Genomic DNA, 19,872 nt, shown 5'->3' with positions numbered 1-19,872 from the left:
CTGGTGGTGGTGGCAGGGGCTGTGGGGAAGGCTGGCACTCTGTTGAGGCTTGGGCAAAGGCTGGCATTCTGGTAGCCCTAGTTCTTTTAATGCACTGCCTTAAAAAAACCCAGAAGTTAGACAGTAAACCAAGGTGGTTTGTTTCTCTGGAGCCACTGTGCTCCCTGGAGCTCAAGTTACAGCCCAGCAGCACCTGTACCCCACCACCATGGTGCTTTCCTCCTCAAGTACCCTGCTTCTCACCTGAGCAGGGAGCAGCACAGCCCCCTCTAGACAGCAGCCTGCTGGACTCTGGCCCTGGCTGGTTCTGCGCCCTGCAGCCTGTTCTGTTGTGCAGAGAACACAGCTGCGATGCCATCCGTAGTGGGGCAGGTGGTAACTGCAGCTTGTCCAGCAGCATGACACGGCCCAGCTGCAGCACTGGCCCTCCCTCAAGGGCTGGAGGTGTGCAGGACATCCTCAGAAGACCTGCAGCTGTCACACGGCAGGGACAGGTCTCCTTAGTGCCAGGCACATGTGTTGGGGAGTGCTGGTAAACACAGGCACAAACACAACGCCCCAGAGGCAACACTGAGCCAGGATGCTTTTATTGAAAAGACCTTGCCACAGGGAGTCTTTTATCCTGTCCCATCCTCACCTCATCCTGCAGCAAGAGCTGAGCAGCACCTGGAAGGAAGAGTCCTGAAAGTGCTTTACTGGGAGGTTTATTCCTGGAAGACACTGGATCCTGTGATGCTAGAGTCCAGGGCTGCAGAGTCAGCACCCAGCTTGGTGACAGGCCACAGAGCAGAGTACAGAGGGAGAGCAGCAGCCAGGGCAGCAGCTGCTATCTGCAGCAAAAAGCCTTCTCACATCACCCTCTTCCCTCACCACTGCAAGAGGGATGCCTGGGCCTGGCCTCAGCCTCGGGCACAGAGCAGGTACTTGGTCAGGGACTGCTGCCTGCAGGCTCTGGGGAGCAAACAAGCACCATCCAGACATCACCACCAGACAGTCACTGGCCCCAGGGCAGTCGAAGGCTCACATTTTCCTCATGTGAGCAGGTAAAGTGGACACATAAGAGTGAGTGATCCACCAGCTCTGAACACTCAGAGCCAGCATTTGCCAGCAGCTCTGTGTCACATCAGCCAACCTAGGGCCAGCACCAGGAGAGAGGGCACATCCACAGTGGCCATGCAGAAGGCGCCAGCAGCAGGATGTGACACTGTCAGAAGCTGAGGTTGTCCCCAGAGTGGTGATGAGCTCTGCAGCACACATCCTGCTGAGCCCAGCAGGACCTTGCTGGGCCTCACCCTGCACTCTAGTCCAGGCAGTGCTCAGCAACCCATAATGTGCCAGGACTGAGCCACATCAGGGAAGTGGCAAAGCCACAGCCATGCTCAGCCACTGCTGGCCTCCACAGCCCTGTGGGGCTCACTCCACCCCATGGGATGGCTCCTGCTGGCAATCCCTGCCCTGCCCACAGGCTCCAATGCTGGCCAGGCACGGTGGCAGTGCCAGCTCCTCAGCTCCTCATGCTTATTCATGTCTTTATCCCCTGCAGCTAGGAGAGGCCTTCAAGTCCCTGCATGGCAATGATGGAGCGCAGTGGAGCCCTGTTCTCAGCAGGGATCCATTCTGGGCCCAAGCCCACAAACCCTCCTACCACCTGGCCATGATATCCCTGGCAGCACCACGGCCAGTGTCTACCCTTGCCCCATCATCTCAGCCGTGGGGCCAGAAGGGGAGCAGCTCCTGCTCTGTAGGCAGACACTGGGGCCAAGAGCAAGAGCTGCTGCAGGGCAGTTGCTGGGCAGGCAGCCGGTGCCAGGCGGTTGCACTCAGGCCTTTGGCCAAGCTGGTGCACAGGGACACTGCCTGCCCTCCAGCCAGCCCATCTGTGCCCTGGGAATCATCCCCGGGCTGGCGGTGTGCCCCCCGCCCTGCTCCGCAGTGGCAAGGGAGCGGGGCCAGGCGTGGAGACGGGCAGGGCCGCGGGCAGGGCCGCGGGCAGGGCCGCGGGCAGGGCTGGGCGCCAGCTCCATGCGCAGCCCTCGGGAAGCGCGAGTGCGGATACGCGGATCTTCGGATCTTCGCATGCAGGGGTCCAGCCGGGGCCTGCTGCCTCCTCTTCCAAGGCCTGCTGTGGCTCTGGCAGGATGCCCAGGACCGTGGGTGCAGAGCTTACACCTCGATTATATTGACTGAGGGAGACTTCTTCTGTGAGAGAAACACCTGCTGTACCGCTCCGCTTTGTGAGCCCCTGGGGTGCAGACCCACGGCACGTCCCCAGCCTCCCCTGCACCGAGAGCAGCACATCTCTGCAGAAGGGCTGGGGCTGAGCCTCTGCCCAGAGATGAGGGTAGGTCAGCTGGATCAGAGACCCAGCTTCAGTGTTTCCCTCATACCAAGGGAGCTGACCTGAAGTGCCTTCCTTTGGCTCGGATGGGCTCTCTTGGCACAAAGGCTCTGGCGGCTCAATTCCATCACCTGCAGCTGGTGAGCCCCTTCAAACACACACTTACCTCCCCAGGAAGCTCACTCCCTGCTCACTGCTGTGCTGGGTAAACCACGCCCCTACCCCACACTTGTCAACCTCCGTGACTTAGAGATGGCTGGGAACTTCTCCCTGGTCTACTCTGCACCTGATGCCCTTGGACAGGAGCAGAGTCAGAGCAGAAAACAGAAGAGAGGGAGGTAGGAGGACATCTGCCATTGGGCAGAGAATTCACAAAGCACAGAAGTGTGCAGTGCTGCTAGATGGAAGTGCTGTTCCCTCCCTATCCCCAGACCAGAACAGTAGCTCCATTAGATTGAGGAAGGGGCTCTGTGGTCCTTCCTCACACTCCCTAGAGGTGTTCAAGGCCAGGCTGGATGAGGCCTTGAGTGACCTGTTTTAGTGGGAGGTGTCCCTGCCTATGGCAGGAGTTGGAACTGGATGATCTTTGAGGTCCCTTCCAACCTAAACCATTTGTCCTGTCAGGCTAATAGGCCTATTAGATGTCCTGGCTTGCCCCACCCTTCTGCTGAAGGGGAGCAAGGGCAAGGGGAAAACAAAGGCTTGGGCCATTATGTCCCCTTCCAAAGTGATAAACAGGTACCCACAGGTGTTTACGTACTTGGTGTCTTGCCCAAACAAGGGTGAGCAAGCCCTAGGCTCACCTAACATGGTCAGTTGTGCAGATGCCATTTTGGTTGGTGAATCTCTGTGGCCAAAGGAGCCTCTGCACAGGGGTAAGTCATAGCAACAGAGCTAAGCTGCAAGCAGTTGAGCTGCTTCTGCTGCTGCCTCTGCCTCACAGAGCTGCCTCTGCCTAAGGTAGAGCTGCCTCTGCCTCACTGCTCTTGGACAACCTGTTCTGCTCTGCCTCATGCTTCAGATCAGCTTAGCCCTGATATTTTGGGCTTGAACTAATTGGAAACTCAAGTGCCTCAAGTTTCCCAGGAGAAGGCATTTAAGTGCCTCACACCATGGCAAGCAGTGCCACTGCCATGGTGCTCTGTGCACAGCTGCAGGAGATGCTGCCTGCACCCCTGCAAACCTCCATGCCAAGAGGAACCAGGATCAGGTCAGAGATCCTCTGCCTCTTTCCCAGCATCTTGGGAAGATCCAGAAGCCTCCCAAGGGCTGAGCATTTCCAACACTGCCACAAAGGAGCCAGGGACTATCTTGAAATTCCTACTCCACTGCAGTGAGCAGCACAGACATTCCCTAGGGCTCCAGGCTGCCTATTTGTGAGTGAGGCAAAGCCATTTTGTGGCTAAACTTTTCCAATTATTCTGATTCTCCTAAATGAATGAATTGCCCAGAAGCATCCTTGGAAGATTTTCCTGACCAAATTAGAGCCCAAATGTAACTCATTTGTATAGAGTTGTGGGCAGGGCAGGGCTCTCCAGAAATAAAAGTAACTACATCTTTTATAATTCCTGCCTGGTTAATTGCCCCAACTATGACTTGTGTGGTGATGGCCTGGAGGAGGTCTCAGTGAAGGCAGAAAGTGAGCAACAAGAGACCAGTACAGAAACCATAAGAGCTGCCTAGTTTGTCCTGAAGAGGCAAGAGCTAGACCTGTACACTGGATGCAGAAAAGGAGCAGAGGTGCAGCTTGGAGAGGCTGTGACAGGAAACAGACACTGTGATGGGAGAGCCATACCAGCTGCTGTCTCTTTCAGTGCTTCTCCTCATGGGGTGCAGACACTGCCTCAGTGAGACTAAGGCTCACTGCACCCTAAACACCCTGGTTTTAGGCAAGTGTGAGCTGGAGTGATTTTGTTTCTGGAGAGAGACATCCTGTCCAGGCAGCAGGCCACAGCAGATGTCATACACCATCCCACCTGGCAGCCCTCCCCACTCACCTTGCTCCGCAGCAGCCCTCCACTAGGTCGCTCTGGCGTGCTGTGCTCTGAGGACGGCTTTGTCTTCTCCTTGTTGTTATTGGAGTCATTATCCTTGATGATGTCATACTGTCTGCAGAAGAGGGCGATCACCGCTGTGAAAGACAGGGGATGAAGGACTCCTTCACACTGGCTGTGCCCTGCCATCCCTCCCCACAGCATCCTGGATGGAGAGCACCTCCAGGGTGACCAGGGCACCCTGGGGTGCTGGTCACCCAACTCCTCCATCCATGTCAGGCTGGACCATGCCAGGCACCTCTGCATGTGTAGCCAGGCCAGTCTCCTTGGGCAGATGAGGCATGGACACACATTGGGGCACAGGTGAGCTGTGAGGTGCCCACAGCTTAGGGGGCTGAGGTCAAAAGCAGATATTGAATCACTCAGAACGGGACAGCCCAGAGGCCAGTGAGCAGCTGAGTACCTCCTGAAAGGCACTGAAGCTGCTAGCCCAGTACTTGGGACCCTCACAATAGCCTAGCCTTGGCTTTGTGCTGTCCTGCAATCCAGCCGTGGGGCTGGTCACTGTCACCATGTTACAGCACTTATCACATGCAGCACATGTCCCGCATCTGGGGTCCCTGGACCTGGGATGCTGGAGCAGTGCTGTGAGCTGTCATCAGCAGATGTGTCGAATGCAGGGAAAGAACAAAGCATTGTCACAGCCACCCACAGACTAGGCTGATCACTCCCTGTTGGCACTGACACACCAACCTACGTGAGGGTTAAGCTTGCAGCAACCATCTTGTGTTCTCTGCCAGTGCACTGGGAAAGTATTCAAGGCCAGGGCATGGAGAGATGCCTGCAAGATGCCACTAGAGAACTGGCATTTATTGGGAAGGGAGCAGGGGATAATGACTTCCCATTTGCAGCAGCTGCATGTGACCAGTCAGGAGCTGACTGTTCTCTCCAAGGTTTTCTTGCTCCAAGGTCAACTTGCTCTGGCTTTAACAGGCTGCTGGGCAGCAGCACATCACCCATCTCACAGTTCTAGCAGACTGAGGCACAGTCACTCCCAGCCAGCACAGCGATGTTATCAGACATCACGCAAGCCAGACAAGGCCCAAGTTACATGATGGCTCACAGCAGCTGGAACATTTTCACCTTGTCCCACACATGTCTCATGCTCTTCCTGCCCAGCAGTCAGGCCAGCCAGCCCACATGCTCATCACTGCTGAGTGACCACGCTTGCTCCTTTTACCTCACTGGCTCAAGCTTCTAGAGAACCTCAGTGGAGTTACTGGAATGGCTGACAGACCTGCACCACTATGCTTCTGCGCTATCTTGAGCCCCATCCTCTTTGTGGACCCTGGACCGTGCCTCTGCCTCAGTCTGCTGGAACACTGCTAGTGGCACTCACCTGCCCACATGAGCAGCACAGCCACAATGATGATAATCTCCCCCGTCTGCAGCTGCCTGTCTTTGTCCAGCCCTTCCATGGTGATATCACCTGCAGAGAAGAGAACCCAGGCAGGGCTGGCAGCAGATACCAACCCACGAGAACCTACTTCGGCACCAGCAACACCTGGGGATCTGAGGGAGTGCTCTGGGGATCCGAGGGAGAGCTCCAGAGGAGAGAGTCCCATCTCTCCCAAACAAGGACGGGTATGGGATGACATCTTGGCTAGGAGGAAGACAAGCAACCTGTGGCTCTCCTGTGTCAGATAACCTATCCTCACTACCAAAGGCAGCCAGGGATTCTAACAGCTCGTCTGGGTTCCAGTAGGGACAGCATTAGGCATAGGATTAATCCATGCGGGGAGCAGAGCAGGTTAGGGAAGCCCTGAGTTGAACACATAAACACTGAAGAAAGTAAGCCATCTGCTTGCCCTGTTGTACTCTTCTCAAGCCTCCTTCTTATGCCTAGCACTTCAGACAGACCTCCGTGCCTAGTGGAACCTCTCTGGGCATCATCTCTCTTGGATTTTCAGATCATCCCTCACGGAACAGCATATAGCTAACCCCAAGGCAAGAAGGCACAACATGGACTGAGTCGGAAAGGAAACAGTGAAGCTCTGTAATTTGTCCTTTGGTAGCTTGCAGGCTGTGAGATCCAAAAGCCTGTCCAGAATTTTCCTACGGGCAGGATCGAAGTAGGCTGTAGCAGTTGTGCTGGCCACAGACTGCTTAGCTGAATAGGGTGCTGCGATCTGGGACAGAAGGGCTGTAAACCAGGGCTCGTGGACATTCTCATGGGAACAAGAGCAGCTGCACAGCCCTGCTACCCATTATGACCTTGTGCATCCCATGCAGCCTGCTTGCTAATGCAGTACCTTCCTTGCTGGCTGCTGGATCCCTGCCTGCGTGCTGTGGAGATGTCCAGGTGTGGTCCCACCAGCAGCACCAGGGCAAATGGGAAGGAGCTGCCTCACCTTGGTTAGAGCAGCACCAGGGCAAATGGGAAAGAGCTGCCTCACCTTGGTTAGAGCAGCACCAGGGCAAGTGGGAAGGAGCTGCCTCACCTTGGTTGGAGCAGCACCAGGGCAAGTGGGAAGGAGCTGCCTCACCTTGGTTAGAGCAGCACCAGGGCAAGTGGGAAGGAGCTGCCTCACCTTGGTTAGAGCAGCACCAGGGCAAGTGGGAAGGAGCTGCCTCACCTTGGCTGGAGCATCACCAGGGCAAGTGGGAAGGAGCTGCCTCACCTTGGTTAGAGCAGCACCAGGGCAAATGGGAAGGAGCTGCCTCACCTTGGTTGGAGCAGCACCAGGGCAAGTGGGAAGGAGCTGCCTCACCTTGGTTGGAGCTGTTGGAAGGGAGGCGGTCGGTCTCCTTCAGGGTGCGGAAGTGGACGCGCTTGCTGGCCTGGCTTTCTCCGTAGAGGCCGATGCTCTGCACCTGGATGATGTAGTCGGCATCCTCCGCCAAGTCCCACAGCACGCAGGCCCGGTTGGTGGTGTTCACCTCCCGGATGAAGCGCTGCATCTGTCCGTCTTGCCGCTGTCGGAGTGAAGAGCTGTCATCCCCAGGAGGCTGCTCCCTGCTGTACCAGGCACAGGCCCCGCTCTGCAGGGCTATGCTGGGCACACTGCCCTCACTCCTCCCTTCCCGGGCAACCGTCCACCTCTGGGGTGGGCTAGGCTGGCCAGTACTTTGCTATGCAGCATCCCTGTGCAGCCTGAGTGCCAGGCTCCTCCCTGGAGGAGCCACCATCATCTGGGGCTGTGGAGGCAGAGCAAGGCAAGCAAAGAAGGGTTACGCCATGGCTAGAGCACCATCCTTATCCAGAGATAACAGGGAAGCTGCTGGAGGCATAGCCACCCGTGGTCTGCTGCCTCCCACCAGGATAAGTGGGTCAGACAGGGTGCCCAAGCAAGGGCTGCTCAACAGCAGAGGTGTCCTCAGACAGGTGCCAGAGGAACTCAAAACTGCAGGAACAGGGCTGACATAGCAGCACACTAGTAATTAGTGAGAGATAATGTAGAGACAGAGCCTGCATACCTGCTGTAAGATGGCATAGCCAATGACCACATCTCCTTCTGGGACGTCCCAAGAGACTGTAGCAGAGTTTGCCTTCAGCTGTGTCACAGTCACGTTGACAGGGGACGGTGGCCTGTCTAGGTGAGCCAGGGATGGACCAAGGCAAGGCAGAGGAAAGAGGCAAAAGAAGACATCTCAGAACAGGCACTTGCCCTTGCACACCAACATGGAGTGGCCTCTTCAATGTCTGCCTGTGGCAGCACACTGGCCAGGGTTACAGGGAGCAGCTTCTCCAGCAAATTTATCCCTGGAGAGGACTGACACGGTCTGGGCACAAGGATGAGCCTCTGCCAGCAGCCAAACATGCAGGGCATGGTGCTCCTCAGGCTGATGTGGGGTGGGGATGTGTCACAGAGCTACCTTGCGCCTGGGCAGCCACTCCCCGGTCTCATCAGCTGCACATCTCACCCTCTGCAGTATCCTGCAGCAGGGAAGGAAGACAAGATCACGAGGCATCTGACTGGCTTCTCTCTCAAGGACTTGTGGTGGCAGACACAGCCCACTGCTCATAACATGTGTCCCACCTCAAGGGGATTCACAATGCCAACCATGTGCTGAGGCTGGCAGACCCAGTTAAAGATATGAAGTGCCCTAGTAGGATCCTTCCACCTTGCAGACATCAAAACCAGAAATGAATGAAAGCCTGTCCTGAGCAGAAAAAAAGGAAAGACGTTTAAGAGGCTGTCGTGGCAATTTAATGAGGCCTTGCAGCTGAAAATCACATGAAAAGACAAGTCCCTGCAGCCTGTCTCAGGGTGCTGCAGAGACTCTGCTATCAGAGAGAAAAATGACATTCATGAGGGCACCTACTTGTAGGTCTGAGGTACCTTCACTGCTGCTCAGATGTTCATCTGCAGGAAAGTTTATTTCAGTGAGCCCTAGCACGAGCAGAAGAGGGGCTGCCTGGCATGACATGCTCCTGCACAGCCTGGGCACATTCTTGGCAAGGAAGTCCTGCTTCCTGTAGTGTCCAGAAAGTCCAAAAGAATCCTACATTAATGCAGTTCTTCAATGGTAAGAATCAGGCTCCTTTAAATTCTGGGGCTGCCCCTGGATGCACACATCACCAACGCCTGGCACACCACCCAGAACCGCGTAGGAAGCAGTTTCAGATACAGTATTTATATATCAACTGTGACAGAAAAATGGGGCAGCTTGGAATAAACACACTATGCAATTTAATCTGGCGATCTCATCTGCCTGGCACTACTCCTTCCTCCAGAGTTGGGAAGAAAACCCAGTGCAAGGCTGTTGTTCCCAGCAGTGTGATGCCATTGGCTGCAAAGCAGCAGCAATGCTCAGCTCTTGCTCTCCTTCAGAAAGTTGGCCTGGTTGACCCATGGTCTGCACTATCACCATTCTGAGATTTCACAGCACTAAGAGCATGGCAGGATCCTACCCAGGTACACAGACCTGCACACAAAGCCAAATTCTGTCTGGAAGTTAGGCACAGGAGCATGTCAGTCTGCCATTCATGTGCCCTCTCTGCCTGTAAACAAGTCAATGCCCTTCTACCAGCTGCTTTGTGTAGCACAAATTCAACACTGTGATTTATGTAGATAGACAAAGAGTCCCAGAGGGCACCTGAGAACAAGAAAAAAGACAACTACCAACCACAACCTCACCACCACCAATCACCTCAGAACGACAAGGAAATGTCAGCTTTAATTCACATTTAAATTCATGGAATTATAGTAACATTTAGGTTGGAAAAGATCTTTAAGATCATTGAGTCTGACCATTAACCCAGCACTGCCAGGTCACCACTAAACCACATCCCTCAGCACCACATCTACATGGCTTTTAAATCCTTCCAGGGATGCCAACTCTCCCCCTGCTCAGGGCAGCCTGTTCCAGGGCTTGATGACCCTTTTGGGGAAGAAATTGTTCCTCATGTCCAACCTAAACCTTCCCTGGTGCAATGTGAGGACATTTCCTCTCGTCTTATCAAATTTGAATGTAGTCAGCCCCAGATACAACCAGGACAAGGCTGTGATTCCCACTGAGAGAAATCCAGGGTTGTGGTCTGGCACGGGCAGTTAAGACACATAGGAAGTTCCCCTTTGAGCACAGATAAAATGTTCTCACAGAGACACTGTGGCTGAGTGCATCCCCAACAGAAGCCTGCCACGTCACCAAGAGGCAGTCATTGGAGACAACAAGAACAAGGACATCACAGAATGCTAGACCTTCTATTTCAGAATAGGAGGCAGGGAAACTGGAAAGGATCTAAAGATACAGTCAAACACCCTTTATCTCATGGTGTTTTTCCCATGGAATCTGGTTCATCGACCTGAGATGGTGTCACTGAGCCAGGTCCTACTATCACACCCTCATCTTTCAACAGCAAAACCTGCTGAACACGGCTGCAGACCCCAGACCTGAGCCCTGACTGGGGCAAGTGTCTTCTGTGCATAGCAGAGCTCAGAGTGGATGTGCTCTGTTTTTCTGTTCCATCCACAGTCAGTCTGAAAGTCTGCTGCATGGCTACCATCTAAGCTGTAAAGCATAAGGACAGTTGTTCAAGACTATCAGTACAGTAGCAAAAGGGTGAGGAATAGCCCAGGAATTTGGTGGCAGAGAGTGGCAGTTGCCCCTGGGAACTGCATTGGTTTGAACCAGCCACAGCATGGCTCAGGACTTAGCATGAGCCATGAACTGTTCCTAATCAGCAGCATTGACGTTCTCTCCTCTTTGGAACTCATGAACTTAGTGTGATGGATGTGAACCAGAACCTGCCAGCTGGCCTCAGGACAAGAACAGGACCTGCTACTTCACAGGATGCATCTACAGAAATAAATCAAGGAGTTTTTTACATCTAAAAGAACGAGAAGACGTCTGACCAATGCCCAAAAGGGCTATTACACTCTCCAACCATTAAGTGTGTGTGAGGAAATTAAAGGCAGGATCTGACATCTCTGTGATGGAGAAGTCCATGGATGGAACTTGTGGCAGGCTCCTTGCTCTGCACAAGAATTTTTTTTGCTTCTTCAAGGAGCCCAGCCTGGGTTTTCACACTGGGGGTGCCAAGATACGGTCCTAGGGCTGAGTCACTCCATGACGTGAGCTGTGCTGCAGGGCCCATGTGGGGCCAGCAGTATTTGTTGAACTGTGCTTCACCAGAGCTTGCAAAGGCTCTGGTGCCTTCACTCACTGGCAGTAGAAGAACATCCTGGAGGGACAGCACCCCAGCATCAGACTGCAAAGATTCAAAGCCAGCATGATCTGCTGTTAACACTCAGAGCCAACCCCCAACTTTCTCAAGTGGAGAGAAGAGAGGGTGAGAGGACAGAAGGGTCACGGCAGAGCCACAGTGCATATGGCCAGTTAGTGCCTCAGACCTCATGCGTTATAACCATGCTTTGTGCAGGCTCCAGGCAGTCAGATATGAACCTGCAAGACTTGAAGTCATGTTCAGGCAGTGGTTTTTCATTAGAGAAACAAATGTTCCTTGGTCAGTCTGCAGGCCAGCAACCTGCAGAAAAGACAGCTCTGAGTACACAGGATTTGCACACCTGGTAGGAAGACACAGGATGAGTAGGTTCACAAGTCAAAACTAGAGAAATTGACCCTAGAAACATCAGTCAGTGTCCAGTCCCAAGGATATGGAAGATGAGACCTCACTGAAATTTATGACAAGACAGCCCACACCAAAGAATGCTTTGCATATGGTCCCCAAGTTAAGCCTAACATTCTCCAGCCTGCTCTGCAGCTGAGGTCAGAGCCGATTCATGCCAGAGTTGTTGTCATAAAGATCTGTGAATGCAAGGGCTGCAGAAAGCACACTCTCTGAAGCCAACTCTTAAAGCCAAGATGCTACAACACCCTGCAGGGCTCTCTGGGCAAAGCACGCCACGGTTAACCCTGCCAATACATTAATTGCTAATGATTCCGCATCGTTTGTAAGTTATCCAGCTACATTTTTGATTAAAGCCATACTGAAGAAATGGGCACAACCAGAGAAAGAGCAATCACTGCCTTAAGGTCTGGCACGCCCCTTGTGCTGTTGGCGTTGCACAGCATTCCTCGCAGGTCTGCTGAAGAGGTGAGAAGAGCTGGTCCCTCTGAGGCTGGGCAGCAGAGTTGGCCCATGAGCGCTGGACTGGGTCTGCCATGTGACCTGGCTTTGCGGGTGCCCCGCATCTGTTGTCAGATGTGGGGCTGCGCAGAGATGGGGCAAAGCCCTTTCCATCCTGCTGTGGTTCCGGAGAGGGGACCTCGCCTGTCCATCAGCCCACGTCCTTGGGGCTGCTGCTCAAGGACATCCAGATGTTTGCCCAACTTAGCCCTGCAGCAGGGAGAAGAGCATCTGCTTGCACATCTAAAAATAAGTGGCCCCTTTTTAATAACCCTGGCATTTGTCCCTGAATCCGTCAGGCCCCTGAGAACATTTTGCAAGGAGGCTGAAAACACGGCAGAACGTGTCCGGTACTCGCAATTCCATTGAGTAGATCAGTGACCTGACAAGGAGCAGACAGACAGCAGACGGCTGCCACTGACACCGGATCGTTCAGACAGTCAAAGGTAGAAAGCACAGCGGCACCCTGGGTGCGACAGACCTCAGCGTCTCAGCAAGCACTGGCCCAGAGGCAGCACGACAGGAAGGTGGGCAGGGACCCTGCCAGCCAAGGAACAGCTCAGAGTCAGCCGACAGCACCGGAGCATCCCCGAGCCCCTGCGCTGGTGCACTCGGGACTCGCTGCTGAGCGGCAGGAATGGGAGACGGGGAACCCTCCTTTGACCCGCGTTCCCGCACTGTCTGGCTCGGAGGTGGGAGGCTTCGGGAGCCAGAGCCGCAGGAGGCGGCTCTGGGTGCCCCCGGGAAGACCGATGCCCTCCGCACGATCGCACATCATTCCTCGGGGAGAGGACGCGGCACGGACGCGGGAATGGCTCGCCTGGAGGCACTGAGGGGTGCCCCGGGGCCGGAAGGGCCGGGCCAGAGCCCATGGGGTCGCGGTCAAGGCGATGCCGGGGCCAGACAGCGAGAAGGTCCGGCCAGGGACTCCATGCCACAGCAGGGTCCGACAAAGGGTAGCGGACAGCCCAGGTCGGTGCGCCCGGGGGAGCGCCCAGCCCGCGCCACCGCCGAGCCCCCGGGAAGCGGGGGGGTTCCAGGTCCGCCGCCCCGGCCAAGCCCCGACCCCCTACCCCAGTTCGGACCCTGGCCCCGGACCGGCCGCACTTACTGGCTCGCACGAGGCAGAGGTCGCAGCTGAAGAGCACCAGGACAGGGTTAAGGAAGGCCGAGAAGCGAGCCATGGCGGCGGGCCGGCGGCCCCGGCCCGGGCAGCAGCCCTGGCACCGGCCCGGCTCTCTGCGCCGCGGGACGGAGTGGGGCCGAGCCCCGGCCGCAGCGCCGGGGGGGCGGAACGGCGGCCGGGCCCGGCCCTCCCCTCCCGGCCCGGCACCGCCCCCTGAGCAGCACCGCAGCGGCTGCAGCCCGCCCCCGGCCGGACCACCCCGCACCGCCAGCGCCGCCTCCCGAGCCGATCCTCCGAAAATCACCGGTGCTGCCCGGCGCCGTACCGTTCAAACCGCCAGTGCTGCCCCCACCTCTGGCCGTGCCCTCGTAACCACCAGTGCGGTACCCTGTGCCACTCCCAGTAACCCCTAGTGGTCCCCTAGTAGCCGCCAGTGCCCCTCGACATGTACCTGCAGCAGCAGTGCCACCCTATGCTGCACCGCCAGTTAGCCCCAGCGTGGACTCTCCTCATGCGGTCTTCCCTCGGGCGGTGGGTTCACGTGTCTCTCATTACACAACAGCCCTCTCTGCGTGGCTTCTCCTCCTGTGTCTCCCCTCACACACCCTTGTCTTGTTCTGTAGGCCCATGGCTCCTGCCCTGCGGGTTGGCATCAAGTGCCACATCTCCCGCGACAGCAGGTCCCACAGCCGTATGTTCCATCGTACCTTTCCATGACAGCGTGCCCCACAGTAGCACGTCCGGTGAAAGCACATCCCACTGCACCAGGATGCTTTCTCAGCATCTCGCAGCTGCTGCTTGCATGCTCTGTCCTGCCGTGGTGGCACTGATGTGTGAAGAGTGACAAGGAACTGTGCAAATGGAGGTGTCAGTCTCCAGGACCTTTGAGGGCTTCTGGGGCCACGGGTGCAGCACTAACTGTTCACTTGCTGTACCCACAGCAGGACACCTGGTTCATCCCACACTGCTCGCTGCACCAGTTCCTCTGCACATGAGCAGCTGCGTGTGCTGATGTCAAACAGCCTCTCCTCATACTGTTGCACTAACTCAAATGGCCTAAGTTTGGTCCTTCCTCCTGCACACTGAGTCACTGCCTTAGTAGCATGCTTGGTTTAGTCCATAACTGACTTCTAGAACTTGTTTTGCTTGTGTTTTAGTAGATCATAGAATCATAGAATCAGCCAGGTTGGAAGAGACCTCCAAGATCATCCAGTCCAGCCTATCACCCAGCCCTAACCAATCAACTAGACCATGGCACTAAGTGCCTCATCTAGGCTTTTCTTGAAGACCCCCAGGGATGGTGAGTTATTTTACCTGCATAATAAGCTGCTACTTTATCTCCGGTTGTTGTCAGTGCCATGACTTTGCCTGCTTCCTGCTGTAACATACATGTGTTACATACAGAAACATATACATGTTATAGGCAATACTGTGTCCAGTTCTGGAGATGCTGAGGAACTGGAAGGTGTCCAGAGGAGGGCAGCAAAGCTGGTGAGGGGCTGGAGCACAGCCCTGTGAGGAGAGGCTGAGGGAGCTGGGGGTGTGCAGCCTGCAGAAGAGGAGGCTCAGGGCTGACCTCATTGCTGTCTGCAACTCAACTACCTGAAGGGAGGCTGTAGCCAGGTGGGGTTGGTCTCTGCTGCCAGGCAAGCAGCAACAGAAGAAGGGGACACAGTCTGGAGTTGTGCTGGGGCTGGATGTTGTTAGGAAGTTGTTGTCAGAGAGAGTGATTGGCATTGGAATGGGCTGCCCAGGGAGGTGGTGGAGTTGCTGTGCCTGGAGGTGTTGAAGCCAAGCCTGGCTGAGGCACTTAGTGCCATGGTCTGGTTGATTGGCCAGGGCTGGATGCTAGGTTGGTCTGGATAATCTTGGAGGTCTCTTCCAACCTAGTTGATTCTATGATCCTATGACATGAACACATACACATTTGCATGATTTACTGGACATATCTTAGTATGCTCTTGCTACACATCCCACAGCCTTTGGAGCATGTCTTGAGTGCTGACACATTGTCTGCTTCCTCACCAGTGCCACGGTTAGGGCTTCTCCAGCTGCCCCTTGGCTGCAGCAGCTACTCAACACTCCGTGGTTTGCCCAACATGACTCTGGTCTGCACAGGTGTGGTCAGGCAAAAGTGACACAGTAACTTCTAAAAGACATTCTTTTGGAAGCTCAGCTGTTCTTTGAGAGGAGAAGCAGGTGTCCATTAGCACGGTGGGACAGTTTGTTCTGCATCCCCTGAAAGCCACTTTCAAGGGATTTAGGGGTTTGTGTCCTGTCCCCAGGCTCCAGGCTGCTCGCACAAAAGGAGAATCACGCTGTGATCAGTGGGAGTTTCTCTCTGACCACCCCTGGCCACTGCTGTTAGCTGAGTGGCATCCCAAGCTCCATACATCCCTCAGACCAGTTGTCCTGGACACAGGAAAGGACACGCTGTGCCACTCAGGGCAATCCTGGAGTGGAGCTTAGCAACCATCTCTAGTTCCATCCCATCCCTTGTGCACTGCTCTGGGGATGTGCACGGGGAGAAGCAAGGTGTGCTTTGGGAGTGGAGGAGAACATTTCCATCCGTGGGTTCAGGCTGCACACATATTTCATCATCGTTGGAGCATCTGAGGGCTTTGGCCAGGCAAGAGGCAATCTGCGGTCACGAATCAGGAGCTAATGTATCTGAACTGCATTATCGGCTTTGCAGCACCTTGTGCCTGGAGGTCAGCAGGGAAATCCCACAGCAGGCTTGAGATCCCATCCTCACCTCTGCAGTTGGGGCTGCCAGTCCCACAGCCCTTCCTGCCTCAGGTCCATTCCTCTCCCTGCCTACTGGAAGAGGATCTGTAAGTCCCAATGTTCAGCCAGCTCTCCCCTACACATCCCCTCAAGGGTGATTTTCCTCTCGACCACCCCTCCACCCCCATCTGCATCTGGCACTTATGGCTATGCCTCACTGCTCTTTGCTAGGACAAGCTGACCTGTGAGCAAATGCCACATGAGGGCAACGGGCACAAGTTCCACCTTGGCTGCTTGACTGCTGCGTGTGAGATCAGCTGGGTGACTCTGCCTAAATCTCCTGATACAGGAAATGCCTGTGCCAAAACTACCCATACCTTGTTATGGGCATAAATGTTATTGACTGGAGGTGTTGAAGCAAAGCCTGGATGAGGCACTTAGTGCCATGATCTAGTTGATTGGACAGAGCTGGGTGCTAGGTTGGACTGGATGATCTTGGAGGTCTCTTCCAACCTGCTTGATTCTATGATTCTATGACTAAACAAAGCCTGCAATGGATGCGTGGAAGCCTTGGTCAGCTTCTAACTAGCCCCGGACAAGTGTTGAAAGAAACTAACATGACATGAGCTACAGTAGCCAATCCCTCACATGGGGATCCTGGACCTCTGTGATGGTTCCCATCCTGGGACACCCTACTTGTGCAATTTTTTCCCCAAGGAACACCAAGTTTATGAATGCCTGTGCAGTTCTCCATGTCCTCCACTCTGACACAGTGAGACCGTGCAGGTCCTGTTCTGCCTCCAAAGAGTGGCAGAATGATGCTGCCCAGGATGAAATCTTGACTGTTCCAGCTCCTACTGGCCACATCCCATGGGCATTTCTGACCTGATTATGCCCATGGAAACAGCCAGTAGCTGCTGCTGAGACTTGGGGTGGCCTTCTCCAGGTAAGCACTGACCTTTAAACAGCTGCAGACTGACCTAGAGGAGGGCTAGGGAGGGTACAAAAGCCAGACCTGCGCCTATACCCTCAAACTCCATCTCCCATGGAGATATCCCCTGATTCCTGTCATGTATTTTCACCAGCTTCACTGTAGCTGCTGCCCTGCACTGTCTATTCTCACTAGAAGATGATATCCTAGGTACCTTGTGTGGGTTCATTCATACCAGTTCAGCCACGTCTGTGTGCTGGCTGCTGTATGTTGTTTCTTTCCTAAGGAGATGGAATTAACTCCTCAGCCCCTGGTGATAAGAGTAGCAGGTTGACAAGGGTATCACAGATATTTTTGACAGTGCAGCTGCAGGAGAGTCCCCTGTTATCTGCAGCTAAGGAACGAGCTCAGAGCCATCACTAGGTTGTGGATGCCCACCCTTTGAGACTTCATGAATTTTATGAAGTGTGGCAGGCCCCTCTGCTACTCATTAATAATTCTCAATTCTCCTCTGTTTCTTTCATTTGGTGATGGTGCTGGGTTTTGGTTTGTGGTTTTTTTTTTTACCATCTGCTGCAAAATTGGCTTGGGGAATTCAGTGCTGGCTAAGAACAGGCATTCATACATTTGATTTTTTGATTATCCCAGGGTATTGTGAAGTCAGGAGTTCTGCTATGTAATTATGTGCCATGTCAAAAGTAATGTATTCTGCTGGGTTTAGACCAGCTGCCCAATTATTCCTTCTGTCTCTTTCTAGTTACTATTGTAAGGAACAGTTAATAATTGTTTGCTGTGTGTGTGTGTGTAGCACCATTTGTGGCACTGCAAATCCTTAGAGTCTTTCCTGGCTGCCAAGTTCTTTTCTACCCTTTTAACAATGCCACAATCAGACAGCTTAAGGTGTTTGAGATGTGAGTGTCCTGTGTATTGATACACTGATAACCCTGTTGCCACTCAGCCCTTTCCCAGGTCGTTTACACCACATGAAGGAGCCAGAGCCAAGAGCTTAGTAAAGCTAAAAAGGGATCTGACAGATATATTGATCTAGTATCATCATGGTCACTGAGCACAAAAACGATGGCAATTACTGAACTGGTTTTCTTGGGAACCAGAATCAGCCTCTATCAAAGCCCACTGTGGCACCCCTGGGGAAGAAATGTATTCCTTATTGCTCATTCTAAAAGCAAGGATGAAGTTGAGAAATGCACAAAGCACTGAGCCCAGGGCAGGAATGCTAACCCCACTGAGGAAAAGGATGTGGGGTATTGGGCATGTGCTGCAGCCCCTGTTGAAAACTATTCTGTGGTGACTGACTTCCACAGAAGGAGGGGTTGTGCACCTGTGGAAATGGACATGGACCCTGCAAGAGGCCTGATCTGGTTCGTTTTCTGCCCGATAGTGCTGATATTGGCATCCAGCCAGCTTGAAGCAGAGAGAAAACTCTCCTGAGGGTGCCTAGGAAGGAGATTTGGGAGAAGAAGCTTACAGTGAAAGCCTAAATTAGCCTGGGTTGTTTAGCCTAGACGCTATGAAGCTGTGGGGGATGTGCTGACAGCTTCTCTTCATGTGCTTGGCAGCTGCCAGTTATGTACCACGCTGCTGCAGAGACCGGAATGATGGCTTCTGTGCCTGGGGATAGGACCTGAGCCCACACTGGCCTGGCCTGCATGCAGACCAAGGGCTACTCACTCTTCCCAGTGTGAGGCTGGGGAGATATTGGACTGGGAGGACACTGGTTTGGTTTCCAGCCCCCTCTCCACCAAGGACCGTCTTGCTGCCTTTCCTCTGACACCTCCTCCATGGTGTTGCTTCTGGCAGGTCCACAGCAAATTGCCATCTGCATTGCTGACACCAGGATCTGCTCACTGTGCTGATTCTGCATTTGTTCCCAATGTCTGTGAGCAGAGCTGAAGCTCCTGGATGGAGAGGGAGCATGGCTGCCAGCCAGCCTGGCTCCTCCATGTGCCTCTGCTCAGCATAGGTGCTGTACCAACCTGCACTGGTTGTGCAGTGCTCCACAAGGCCAGGTACGCAGCCAGGGTGGCGCGGGGCAGGGTGCAAAGGTGCAAAGCTGGTCTGTCACTAGCTCAGGAACATTGGACATCAAGACAAGGCCTCAACTGGGCAGCCCATGCAATGAAGAGCCCAATGTGACTGAGCTGTTTCATGCACCAAGCACGGCAGTGGTTTGGTGGCATGCAACCTCCCTCTCCTGCACAGGATAGTCCTGAGGAAATGGATGGTGACTAGGGGTGGCCAGGGATGACCAGACTCTCTTGTTATGTGGTGGGGACACAGTCATCCTGTCTGGAGAGAGCAGAATTTACCAGGCTCAGACTCTTGTGCCAGTCACCTCTGCCAGTGAGTTGCCCTGTCCCTGCAGCAGGTGATTTGGCTCTGTCATGGTCCTGGAGCTGGTGCATGCAGACTGGAAGTGTCCACTCTGCTCTGCTCCATTCAGCATAGCAGCATTTGGGAGGCAGGGGCCAGGGCCATGCCCATTGTCATCTGCTCCTGTGTTGGCCCAACCACTCTCAAACAGGCTGGACCACACTGCCAGCCTTTCCCTTTGGACAGCCACAGCCTGATCCTGACTGCTTGGTGCCCTGTCATTATTTGCCATGGCATCACAGAGACATTGTGTTGTGATAGACTCAGATATGTCTCCAGCAATGAGAACATCCCTGTAGGCTGGGGTGAAAGTGTGGGGATCCCACCAGCCTACTCCATCCACAGAACACATCCACTGGTACCTCTGTAGGTCATCGCTTCCTCCTCTAAAGCCACTGTGAGAAGCAGCACTCATGTGCAGCTTTGGTGGTCAGGAAAAGTTTGAGTCAATGGAAAGATCATCCACTTTCTTCTCCTGCTGTGTCACATCCCCTCCAGACTTCGCTACCTTGAGATGAGGATCCAGGGTAGCAGCCACGCGTGCCCCCACTCACCCCAGCCGCAGCTCCTGCTGCCATCTCTCTGCCTTGTGCAGCACCTTGGACAGGCCACAGTGCTCAGATGCTGCTCCACTGCAGGGCCCACTTGGAGTCTGTGCCAAGCTTCTCTGCTCTATCAGAACCAGATCTGGGCAACAGAGCCAAATGTAGGACCATACCAGCACTTCTCCTTCCACTTACCCCTGGGACAGCCATAGTGAGCAGTGCAGGG

General features: G+C 54.4%; 1 protein-coding gene across 4 annotated transcripts; it reads right to left on the bottom strand.

The window, feature by feature from the left end:
• Positions 1-571: 571 nt before the first annotated feature.
• FNDC4 (fibronectin type III domain containing 4) lies at positions 572-13,199 on the bottom strand. Of its 4 annotated transcripts, none has more exons than XM_064146458.1 (6): positions 13,038-13,199; positions 7,810-7,925; positions 7,104-7,308; positions 5,732-5,821; positions 4,336-4,469; positions 572-2,199 (listed from the first exon to the last, which is right to left on the bottom strand). In XM_064146458.1, exons 1-6 carry the CDS (start codon positions 13,108-13,110, stop codon positions 2,164-2,166), a joined length of 654 nt encoding a protein of 217 aa, XP_064002528.1. In that variant the 5' UTR covers positions 13,111-13,199; the 3' UTR covers positions 572-2,163. The 4 variants fall into 4 exon arrangements, with proteins under 4 accessions (XP_064002528.1, XP_064002529.1, XP_064002530.1 ...); XM_064146459.1 differs by having other exon boundaries at positions 572-2,196; XM_064146460.1 differs by having other exon boundaries at positions 4,336-4,447.
• Positions 13,200-19,872: the final 6,673 nt, after the last annotated feature.

Source organism: Pogoniulus pusillus, chromosome 7 (genome assembly GCF_015220805.1).
Source record: "Pogoniulus pusillus isolate bPogPus1 chromosome 7, bPogPus1.pri, whole genome shotgun sequence".
In the NCBI taxonomy this organism is placed as follows: domain Eukaryota; kingdom Metazoa; phylum Chordata; class Aves; order Piciformes; family Lybiidae; genus Pogoniulus; species Pogoniulus pusillus.
The sequence above is the reverse complement of the archived record's forward strand: the minus strand, read 5'-3'. Positions and strand labels throughout refer to the sequence as shown.